Source organism: Pan paniscus, chromosome 3 (assembly GCF_029289425.2).
Source record: "Pan paniscus chromosome 3, NHGRI_mPanPan1-v2.0_pri, whole genome shotgun sequence".
NCBI classification, from domain to species: Eukaryota; Metazoa; Chordata; class Mammalia; order Primates; family Hominidae; genus Pan; species Pan paniscus.
Genome location: NC_073252.2, coordinates 44,865,348 through 44,877,764, shown reverse-complemented (window position 1 = coordinate 44,877,764; position 12,417 = coordinate 44,865,348). Strand labels below are relative to the sequence as shown.

Sequence of the window (12,417 nt, the reverse complement as noted above, 5' to 3'; positions counted from 1 at the left end):
AGTCATGTCATATCACATGTCACATCATACAAAATGAAAAATACCTACCTCATTTGCATCAACCACAAGTAAAACACCCTGGCAAGCAGAAAGTGACCTGGATACTTCATAACTAAAATCAACATGGCCCTGAGAAACAAAAATATTGATACCTGTAAATGTGAGTTAATTTTTTAGGAAAGAGCATTATGGCAAATTTATTGACTTTACTTGATAAACGTTGTTAAATACTCATTTCTTTTTTGTAGCCTGCACTTTTGAAACAACTGACACTAACATAAGAACAGTGAGAAAACAAAAAGCAAAGGCAGATGTTTAATACTCAGTTCAAAAATTAAACAAGGATCTGTTTGCACTACTGACACAATGTTGACTTTAACAATACATGCAAAATTAATATTAAACTTACCGGTGTATCAATGAGATTTAAAAGGTACTGCTTTCCTTCACAATTGTAAAAGAGAGATGCTGTCTGTGCTTTAACAGTGATTCCTCTTTCTCGTTCCACTTGCAACTTATCAAGAACCTGCTTATTATTCTTTGTTTTATCAATTGTCCCTATAAACAGAAACACTTACTGATATTTCTCTGGGCTTTAAAAAAAAAGAGAATATTACTTATAAAATTAAAATTTAAGAGTAAAAGTAATTCCCAATAACTCGCAGCCATCAGTTAAGTATGTAACATAAATGAAATACCTGTAAGTTCTAGGAGCCTGTCAGCTAAAGTACTTTTGCCATGATCCACGTGTGCAACAATACTGAAATTTCTAATATTTTCAACAGGAAACCTAGACATGTCAAGTTTTTCCTAGAAAGGGGAAATACCACATTTAGGAGTATAAATTTTGCATACTATCAAACAAGTATACCAATTCAAAGAATATTCTTTTAATCGTTGAACAATACCATTTCTAGCATTTATATTGTTTATATTATTATTCTAAGAAAAAGACATGTACGGCTAAGTTCATATTACAAGGAACATCAGTTTAATAGCCAAAGGTAACTATACAGCTAAATAATAATCCCTTAACATTTCTACACAATTTTTAGGGCCAATCAGGAACTGAATTTATTATCGTGAGTGGAGAACATGAGACACCTAGAACTTCTAAAGGCCTGAGAATACCTTGTCTAGTAAAACTTTTGAGGCAATGGAGCTACAGAAAAGCTGAAAGAAGATAAATTTTCTGCTCCTATCACACATTTAATCAGGAATCAGATTTATTTAAAAATCTGTGTCTCTAACTGAGCCTCAAAATTTTATTTTAGATACAATTTTGCTACTTTGCAGCTTCTCTGGTGAGAAAGAAAAAAAGATGACATCCAACAAAAGACTTATCATTTAAAACTTAAAAATATTTTAAAATGGAACTCCTGGTTTTTCGTGTACACATCTTCTTTAACGTTTTACTGAAACACATCACAAATTGCTAGAAATTGTTATCAAGCAAAATATACCAGTTTTTTGTACTCTAAACATTTTTTTCCAATCAACTGCATATTTCACAATCAGCAAAATCATGAAATTACAATGAAATATAAAATTCACGTGAGCTTTATGTTTTTTAATAGCCCCATAAAGACAGATAATAAAAGCACAATTATAGCTGAAAGTCTGCCAAAAAAAAATTAACAAAAAAAACTAATTCTGATGTTTGCCCTGTAGATTTTCTTTCCCTTCAGTTCAAAAGGTATAGAGAATTACACCATCTTTAAACTTCGAATTGCAATATAAATCCATTTTTAAAACCACAGGCATATTAGGGCCAAAGTTGATTAATTATAAGGTTTTGTCTTTCTGCATACTTATAGCTTGCCTTCAGTCACTTCACTTTTCTGCCTAAACTGTATCCATTCACAATTATCAGAGTTGTTGAACCTCCCACCCTCTCCCACCAGAGTCAAAATTACACAGGTTTGCTCTGGCTGAGGTAGAATGAAATAAAACTACAAAGACACACCAAGCACTTCCTGCATTCTAGGTATTAGTCTAAAAAAGTCCACTTCTCACATCACACAAATCTCACAAATTAGCCATTGGATGTTTGATTAGTTCTGCATTCAACAAATGAAGTAGGAGAGTGACAAAGTAGTAACTTGCCCAGGCCACATAGCTACTTAATTTGCTGGAAAATGGACGTTATATTAATATTTACTAGCAACTTGCTTAGTAGGCTTTTTAGGAGAATTAAATAGATGAATAAACGCAAAGCACTTCGACCAGTGGCTCGCGTAAACAAATCAACATTTGACATTGCAAATGAGAAAACCTACAAAGTTAGTGACTTGCCCAAGGTCACACTAGTGAGGAGTGGAGGGTCGGGAACCTAAGCAGTGCTCACACTCTCTGCTCTGCCTCCCTGTACCAAGTCGCAAGCAGGGTTCAGAGCTAGTCCCAGAAAGCCCTATACAATTTCCAAGATCGCATGGGGCACTCCAACGTTTGAAAACTTGGCTAAATCAGATTCCAGGGGGCAGTCACCTTGAATTCTGCGGAGCTGTAGAGCCTGTTGGTAGCCCAGGACTCTGGAGCAGCCCCAAGGGTCGGCGCGGGCCGGGGCCCCGGGGCCACCAGAAGCGCGGCCCCAGTGGCTCGTGGCGCGAGAGCGCGTGCGCACCCCCAGCCCCGACCCACGAGGGTCCACATGACCCGGGCGGCGGAGGCGTCAGGAGAGGGTACCCACACGCAACAGCAGCATAGCCCGTTTTTTTTCGAAGGTACCCCCCGTAGGATCCGGTGGACAGGACTCAAAACAGATCCTGTGAAGCGAAGACAATGAACCCCGGGGAGCTCTGCCCAAGTATCAGATCCGGAAGCAACCCGAAGGCGCGGCGCAGCTTGCCGACGTCTGCGCGCCGCACGCCGTCGTGACATCAGCGTGTCTTGGCGCCGGGTAGTGGAGTGGTCACGTGAGTGGAGGCTTTCGATTAACTCCCTAAAACGCAGGGTGTAGACAGAGTACATATTAGCTTATATTGTCTGCTGAGTGCTGTGCCAATTCCTTTGCATTGTCTCTTTCTTTCTCACTGCCCTGTGGTGTGTGTACTGTCAGTTCCCCCAAACAACCTCTGGAAATCCGGACCGAGTGACTTGCCCAGGAGCTCACAGGTGGGGAGCTGTGGAGCCTGGAGTGCCGCCCAGGCAGTCTGATTCCCGAACCAGGAGCCGAGGTCTTAGTCCAGGGACTTAAAGATGCTATTATTAGCACAACGTTGAGACTTAGCCTTCTACCTAATGGCAAAATAATAATGGCACTTTTAAAATCTGGAGGTCGAAATATATTCCCCATGTTGTCAGTGACTGAGCTAATCTTGAAGTGCATCTGAAAGGAAACGGGCCATAACATTGATTGCAATACTGAATCCAGGAAGGTTTTGGCAAGAAGTAAAGGTGGGAAAAAGTTCCATGCTGGACCCCCAATGTTTCCATCGTCATCAAGTTACCACTTCATGGAATGAGCTCTGACGAAGTAAGAATGGGGGATAAAACAGAGATGATAGGAGGATTGCATCCAGTGTTTGTCTCCCACTATTTCTCTTGCGCTTTTCTGGAATATCCAGAATTTGGTGCGAAGGAGGGAGATGACAGCTGTGTTCAGTTCATCATTGTGACTGAAGACAGAATCATTCGTATTGTTTCCAGAGCCTTTGAAAGTTTCTTCATTTGGAGGATTTCTTAGGATCAAGAATTCTGTACCAGACTCAGTTCTTTCTTGGATTTTTTTTTTCCCCCTGAGATGGTGTCTCGCTTTGTCGCCCAGGCTGGAGTACAGTAGCGCTATCTCGGCTCACTGCAACCTCTGCCTCCTGGGCTCAAGCGATTCTCCTGTCTCAGTCTCCTGAGTAGCTGGGATTACAGGCGCGCGCCAGCAATCATGGCTAATTTTTGTATTTTTAGTAGAGACGGGGTTTCACCATGTTGGTCACGCTGATCTCGAACTCCTGACCTCGTGATCCGCCCACCTCGGCCTCCCAAAGTGTTGCGATTACAGGCGTGAGCCACCGCGGCTGGCCCTTTCTTGGAACTTTTATGAATTAAAACAGTACTTGATAGACGATTAATTCTGTCACACTTGTAAGAGAATGAATTTAACAACTATCTTGAAGTAAACACAATAATTTATATTCAATGTTGCCCAGACTTCCATAATTTGCACAATTACCCTCATTAATTTTCACCATATCCTGTCAAAGATAAAGGCAGACACCAGTTAAAGTGGTGAAGACAGATTTTTATTATAGTGATATACTAATGCAATCGGGAGTAAGATCCAGAATGAACTAAACTACAATTTGTCCAGAGGCGACTGTATTTTAAAAGGAGAATGCGGGAGTAGGGAAAGAGAACAACTGGGCTTGATCAAAGTCAGGGAAACGGAAATTTACAAAAAACAAGGGCGGAAGAATGGTCCATTTGAAATCCATCTGGGTTGTAAACTGTTGCTTATGGAAATAAGGCTCCTACCCTTCCCGCAGACACTAGGAAATGAGTGCTACTTTCACATGTTGGCTGGAACAAATAAATTATTTTGTCAGTCTTGAGCTTTCTCAGACAGAAATTTAAGAGGGCTTCATCTTAGAGATGCAGCCTTGAGCTGTTATAAACTATATGAGTTTGTTCAAGTCTTTTAATGTGTGGGCAAGCCGGTAGGGGAAGGATGTGGATGAAATCATTTGTGCTGAGGGTCTGTAGTTTTTATAGGCAAGTTTGAGGCTTTGCTGATAAGAGGGCTTAGAGGAGTCAGGCTAGAGTTTGGTCAAGAATCTTTGTCAATCCTCATACCGATATTATGTACTTTATATTTTTCTTTAACTTACCTTTATATGTAAATGAATTCTTTTTAAAAGAAAACGTAGATACCATTAATGGAGAAAGCATGATGAGCTGTCATAAGAGTAACAGTAAATATAACTGTAGTGAATAAAAAATGTGATTCAATTGTAGGTTTGGTCTGTCTGGATTACAAAAGGGAGATTAGCAGATATTAGAAAATAATTTAAAAACATTAGCCTCAAACTGAGATTTTTCTCTTTGACCTAGCAAGAAGCATTTAAATAGGGTTGAAAGAAAAACTTTATCTGAATAACACAGTATCCTTGATACCATGTCTGTATCTATCTTGGTGCCTCCACAGGAATTTGTCCCACACTTTAGAAAACTGCAGTATCTTATAAGGCTGACATTATATTTCCCAACCTACAAATGGAAAAACATATTTGTTAGAAAAATGCTGAGCTCCACTGTGTCAGGTTATAAACTAGCTGTGGAAACTCAAACAAATTAAGCAAAATGTCTTAAATTACATGATAGATAAATTACATGATAGATAAATGCAAAAAAAAATTTGAATCCAAATTTTTGGAAACTAAAGCTCATCTCTTGCAATATCTTTGCACAAGTTTCTTTATTATTCAACTTGAGAAGAAGCAGGAGGTATAGTGACTGAACTTCAGAGAGGAGGTATCTTTCATGTGCTTCAAAGGATAGGCAGTTTTTTGTTTTTATCCAGGGAAATAAATGGAACTTAAGCAGAGGAATAATCAACAGCATAACACATTTTCTCAGTTCCCAGTACTATTCTACATACTTTGTATCAATTCATTCGATCTTCACAGAGCCCTCTATTGCTGGCACTCTTATTATCTCTGTTTCATAGATTTCCAAGAAAAATGTGGCCAACGCTTTTTAAATAACTGTCTAGAGTCACAGTTAGTGATGAACTAGGGCTGTGAGTCCACACAGTCCAGCTGTAGAGCCTGCACCCTTAACCACTCCAGTAAACTCGGCTCAGCTGAGCAAGGATACAAATGCGGAAAAACACACAATAAATTGGGTTAATAGTCAGTAGAGAACAGGGCCAACATTCAGGACAGTAGCATTTTATTTGAGGCGAGGACTTCTGAAGAGCTTAAATAATTTACAAACTCATAAATCAAGACTCAGTTTTTCTGTAAAAATAAATATATAATATGGAGATTGCACTCATATAGTACATTAATCCACAACTATTGTATGGTTTCTATATTTGTAAATATACCGAAGGGAATATGAGTTTGCTAGGGCTTTCATAACAAAATACCACAGACTGACTTGGTGGCTTAAACAATAGATATTTATTTTCTCACAATTCTGGAGGCTAAGAGTTTGAGATCAATGTATCAGCACAGCTGGTTTCTTCTGAGACCTCTCTGTTTGGCTTGCAGATCAGTACCTTCTGCGTTCTTACAGGGTCTTCTCTCTATACATGTCTGTGTCCTAATTTTCTTACCAAGACTCTAGTCATATTTGATTTGGGCCAATCCTAATAATTTTAAATTAATTATTTCATTAAAGACCCTATCTCTAAATACAGTCACATTCTGAGATATTGGGGGTTTGAACATCAACATATAAACATGGAAGTGTTGACACAATTCAGCCCATCACAAAAGAGTAATAAAAACAATGTATAAATAACTATCACCTCTAAATTCTGTTTCAAAGTTATTGATATTGTGGAGCATTTCTAGCACTAAAAATACCATTAATAAGCCATTTAAAGCACTTGCACAATTTTAGAGCATAATCACAGAATATTAACAAAGGTTCTCTAGTATTGCTGCTTGGCTGCTAAAATGGTGCCACCGTGTGTCTACAGTATAAAATACATCTTTCAATTCACTTTTGAGGCCCATTTTTAAATTATTCTAAGTTTTTTAGACTTTTATATTTTTTCAAATTTTGAGCATAAAAATTTGATCTTTAGAAATATTTTCATATCACAAAATAGAAAGTGTATGGGGTAGAGGAGGAATCATAGAAAGAAGAGTTTGTATCACTTTGTGAAGGGCTTTGAACAGGGACGTACTAGTTAGCATTTCACCATTAATCTATGCAGAAACCATCGTAAGGAAGGAAATAACAGAATTTTTTGCTCTAGGGGGTTTTCTCTAACTATGTGTAAAATGAAAAATCAAATGAGGTGATGAGAATGAAAAGGAAAAGAGAGTTTTTTATTTTAATAATCTAGGTAAGACAGGCCGGGCGTGGTGGCTCACGCCTGTAATCCCAGCACTTTGGGAGGCCGAGGCGGGTGGATCACGAGGTCAGGAGATCGAGACCATTGTGGCTAACACGGTTAAACCTCCTCTCTACTAGAAACACTAAAAATTAGCCAGGCATCGTGGCGGGCGCTGTAGTCCCAGCTACTCGGGAGGCTGAGGCAGGAGAATGACGTGAACTCAGGAGGCGGAGCTTGCAGTGAGCCGAGATTGCGCCACTGCACTCCAGCCTGGGCAACACAGCTAGACTCCGTCTCAAAAAGTAATAATAATAATAATAATCTAGGTAAGACACAGTAGAGTCCTGGGTAAATCAGTGGCAGAGAATGAAGAGATGATTAGTGGCATTTTGGAGACAAAATTAACAAAATTAATTTGATGTAGAGAGAGAGAGAAGTCCAGGATAACTCCAAATTTCATCTTAAGAATGCAACCTTGAGCTGTTAGAAACTATATTAGTGTTTGTTCAAGTCTTTTGATATGTGTGTATGGGTGGGAGGGGGGAGGATGTGGATGAAATCAGTTGTGCTGAGAGTCTGAAGTTTTTATAGGCCAAGGTGGAGACTTTGCCAGTAAATGGGCTCAGAGGAACCTGGCTATAGTTAGTCAGGAAAAGTATTTTGTCAATCTTCCTATTTCTCTTATATACTTAATATTTTTTAAATTAACTTACCTTTTATATGTAAATGAATTTTTAAATAGAAAACTTTATATGATTAATATAAATCGAAACAACATAATAACCTGTTAAAAAAACAGTATCAGCATAATGAATAAAAAATGTGATTCATTTAGAGTTGGATTTCTTTTGATTAAAAAGGGAGATTAGTCAGCATTAGAGAAGAATTGTAAAATATTAGCACCAAAATAAGGTGTTGGCTGGAACAAACAGATTCTTTTGGCAGCTTTGAGCTTTCCCAGACTGAAACTCAAGGAGGCTGGAGTCATCATCTGTTTTTCTGGAGAACATTGACTAATATAGATGCTTAGAGATAATTTTTGAAAAATGTAAGTACAAATCCATATAGGCTATTCTGTTTCCTCAAGGCATGTTTCACAAAAGGGTACCCTCAAGTGTGTTGAGTTCTTCTCTCTTCTTTTCTCAACAACTTTATTTCCTACCCTCTGATGTCAAAAAGTTATCTAGTACCACAGTTTTTTAAAAAATTGTTTACAGATGGTTTCCAGAACTCTAGCCCTGAATTATTTTCCCTAAACTCGATTTATAACTACCTATGAGATATTGAATATTAAAAACATCCTAACAGCAATGTTATTCTCCAGTCTACCTAAGCTAGATATACTGGTTACAATGGCTTCTCACATTACTTATTCAAGGTGCTTCACACACTGTCTGACATGCTAGGTATATATACTGGCTATTCACACACACACACACACAAAATGTATATATATATATAATGTGTGTATATATAAATATTTACACACACACACATATATATAGCCATGCATGGCATGTACATGCATATGGAGACAGAGAGAAAGAGATCACATTTGAGATTTTAAATAATTGACTCACACTATTGTGGAAGCTAGCAAGCAAGAAATTTGTAGACCAGGATGGCAGCCTAAAAATTCAGATAAGTGTTGATGTTGCACTCTTGAGTCCAAAATCTGCAGGGAATTCAAAATCTACAGGAAAACTCAGGCAGGATTCCTTCTTCAGTTTATCTTTTACCTCTCTTGTTTTACTATAAACAACAAGGAGAAACCAGGCTGCACCTTCAATACTTTGCTTAAAATTCTCCTCAGTTAAATATCCAAGTTTATCATGAATAAGTTCTTTCCACTCTATAGAACACAATTCAACCAAATTCTCTGTCACCTTTTCTTCAGTTTCCATTAACATGGATCACCTATTCTCCAGTTTCCAATAAGATCCTCATTTTTGTCTGATACCCCACCACCTTTAACATTTATATTTCTAGCAACATTGTTCATGATGATGTATGATCTAAGATGATAGAAGCTTTCTCTCCAGGTTTACTCTTTATGAGCTCTCCACAGACTCTTCTTTAACATCCATATTTTTTACCAACAATCTCTTCAAGGCAATTTAGGCTTTTTCTGCCGTTTTCCTCAAAACTCAGTCTTTGCACATTTCTTAAGTTCAAAACAACTTATACTTTTTAAGATATTTCTTGCTGAAGCAGCCCACTTCCTTTTGCCATCTGTATTAGTTTTCTAGGGCTTCCGCAAACTGAGTGGCTTAAACAACGGAAATCATTATTTTATAGTTCTGGAGGCTAGAAGTTCAATTGGCAAGGTTAGTTTTTACTGGGAACCAGGATAGAGAATCTGTTCCATTGCCCCCTACTAGCTTCTGCTTGTTTCCTGGCAGTCTATGGCATTTCTTGGCTTGTAGCTGCATCAATCCAGTCCCTGCCATATGGTGTTCTCCCTGTGTCTCTTAACATAGTCTTCTGTCTGTGCTTGTCTCTGTGTTCAAAATTTCCGTTTTTATAAAATACCAGTAATATTAAATTAGGGCCCAACCTAATGACCTCATTTTAACATGGTTATCCCTGTAAAGACCCCATTTTCATATAAGGTCACATTCTGAGGTACTGGGCATTAAGACTTCAACATACCTTTCTGGTGGGGACAGAGTTTAACCACAACAGCATCTAAGAGTTGACCTCCAGGCAGGCCCAAGGTCAGTAGCCTTCTGTCTAAATCTTGATCCTGGTTAAGAATCTGGACGAACCTCCTCTTTCAGAGCCTCAAAAATGAATCAGACTGAGACTTTGTATCATAATTTATGGTAATTTGTAAAAATTACCTTAAAATTAGCCTTAAATCCAAAGACTCTTTTAATGATAATTACCTTTAAACTATTTATGTTCAAGCAAAAACATTACCAACCCAAATACTCTGAATAGATACTTATTGGTAGTTCTTAAATGGTCATACCAATATTTCTTGTCTGAATGCTGTCCCCAGAAACTCCATTGTTTTAGTTTTCTATTGCTATGTAACTAATTGCCACAAATGCAGCACCTCAAACAATACAGATTTATTAGTTCACAGTTATGTAGGGCATAAGTACAGCATGGTTCCATGGTTCATTTGGATTCTCTGCTTACTATTTCATAAGGCTGAAATCTGGGATCTAGTCAGGCCAGACTTTTACGTGGAACCTCTAGGGTAGTATCTACTTCTGAGTTCATTCAGGCTGCTGGCAGAATTCAATTCCGTGTAGCACTGAGATACACATTTCCTAGCTGGCTGTCATCAGGGGGCAGCTCTCATCTCCTAGCGCTACTCACATTCTTTGGCATGTGGCCCTCTCCATCTTAAAGCTAGCCATGGTACATCAAATCCCCACTGAGCTTCAAATATCTCACTTCTTCTGCCGCCAGCCACCAGCCAGAGAAAATTTTCTGTTTTAAAAAGATTCATGTGGTTAGATTAAGGCACTCAGATCATCTCCCTATTTTAAAGTCAACTAACAAGTGGTCTTAATTATGTGCCTTTTGCTAAGGTGACACCCAGCAACAACCACCAGACATATGGACTCAGCAAGACTTCATATGATTCCAGCATTTAGTTTCTGAGCTACCACAGATTTTGCCAAGCAGAGCAGGGAAGAGCTCTCCCCATCAGCACAGCCCAAATTGCAGATTTCTGAAAAAGATAAATGTCTAAATTCAGTAAATTTTGATGTGTTTTTGTGTGTGTGTGTGTAGCAATGACTATCTGTAACAACTTATGTACATATATTTATTTTATTCTGAGAAATCTGCATTCATTGATTAGTGTATTAGTCCATTTTCATGCTGTTATAAAGAACTGCTGAGATTGGGTAATTTATAAAGGAAAGAAATTTAATTGACTCACAGTTCAGCATGGCTGAGGAGACCTCAGACAACTTACAGTTATGGAAGAAGGCAAAGGGAAAGCAAGGCACCTTCTTCACAAGGCGTCAAGAAGGAGAAGTACTGAGTGAAAGAGTGAAAAGGGAAGAGCCCCTTATAAAACCGTAAGATCTCGTGAGAACTCACTCACTCTCAAGAGAATGGCACGGGGGAAACTGCCTCCATGATTCAATCACCTCCACCTGGTCTCTCCCTTTACAGATGGGGATTATGGTGATTATACCTCAAGATAAGATTTGGCTGGGGACAGAATATCATTTATTAATCATTCAATAAATATTAGCTGGATGTTTACTACATGTCAGACACTGTATTAAGCCATGGGAATGCAAAAATGAAATAGGTATGGTTGTAGTACTGAGAGAATTTATGATAAATTTAAAAAGCCATTTTATAAAAGATAATCATATTACAATGTTATAATTTTTATGATAGAATTTTCAATAAAGTATTATAAAGGAACAGAGAAGAGGCCTCTTCTACAGCCAGATAGTGGTGGTATCAGGAAAGTCTTTGCATGGCAGGTGACAATAATACTTAGTTATACACATTAATAACTTGCTATGTGCCAGGTGCTCTTCTAAGCACTTTGTAAATATCTCAATTAATCCTCAAAACAACGTTATAAATAGGTATTATTGCCCCTGTTTTACAGATAGGGCAATTGAGCTTGGGCCGGTTGAATAACTTGACTGAGTTCATGCAGGTCGTATGTAGTGAAGGGGCATTTAAACACCACTCTGGCAGATTTGAAAACTATTCCCTTGACCACAGAGTTATGTCCCTAACTTGGGGGCCAAAGGATAAGTCAGATTCAACCAGGCTGAGATGAAAGTAAGGTGTGATGTTCTAGATGGAAGATCCTACCTGAGCAGAGACATGATATATGCAGGAAACAGCCAGCACTTTTAGGTTGCAGGAATTTAGAGTTTGGCAAGAAGTGAAGTTGAAAAAGAAATTAGGAACCAGACCAGGGAACGAGGAGCTTGGATTTCATGTTCCTGGTAATTGTAGCCACTGCAAGGTTAGAAAGATTTTACACAGAGGAGTAGCGTGGCAATTTTGTGTCTCATTTAGATCATTTTCACAGCTGCTTGGAGGCAGGGAATAAATTAGTTTCAAGAGATAAATGATGGCAACCTACATGGGGACAGTGATACTGTGTCTGCAGAAGAAATGAATTTGACTGGATGGTAAATTTATCCTGCCTTAATATAGAATATGAAAAAAGCAATTGCATATTACAAACCCAGAGTAAAGAAAATTTTTGCATTTCACACTTGAAATGTATCAGCTGATTCCTAGTTTCCATTATGCCTCCATTATCATCTATTGGTTAAAAAAATTAAGCAGGGCAGGGGAGAGGGAATATTTTGTTTAGTTTTGCACTGTGGAGACTTGTGTCATTCTTGTCAGATGAAGACCAATTCAACTACTTTCTAAGCTTGTTGTTATATTATTCTAAAACAAAA

At 38.2% G+C, this 12,417-nt stretch overlaps 2 protein-coding genes across 5 annotated transcripts in view; one reads left to right on the top strand and one right to left on the bottom strand.

The window, feature by feature from the left end:
- Positions 1 to 2,910, bottom strand: part of GUF1 (GTP binding elongation factor GUF1) — a 36,337-nt gene extending 33,427 nt beyond the window's left edge. For 3 of the 4 annotated variants that reach the window (XR_004671032.3, XM_055111309.2, XM_003832235.7), the window contains exons 1-4: positions 2,488 to 2,910; positions 699 to 810; positions 410 to 558; positions 49 to 129 (exon numbers count right to left, since the gene is read on the bottom strand). Coding sequence is in view for 3 of the 4 variants with exons in the window: in XM_055111309.2 (XP_054967284.1) it covers positions 49 to 129; positions 410 to 558; positions 699 to 810; positions 2,488 to 2,880 (735 nt within the window). In the remaining variant the exon portion in view is untranslated. The remainder of the gene's footprint in view (positions 1 to 48; positions 130 to 409; positions 559 to 698; positions 811 to 2,487) is intronic. The other variant, XM_008957619.6, reaches the window with a different exon arrangement.
- Positions 2,781 to 12,417, top strand: part of YIPF7 (Yip1 domain family member 7) — a 56,132-nt gene continuing 46,495 nt past the window's right edge. Inside the window, exon 1 of the mRNA XM_055111311.2 lies at positions 2,781 to 2,915. The gene's annotated coding sequence lies outside the window, so the exon portion shown is untranslated. The remainder of the gene's footprint in view (positions 2,916 to 12,417) is intronic.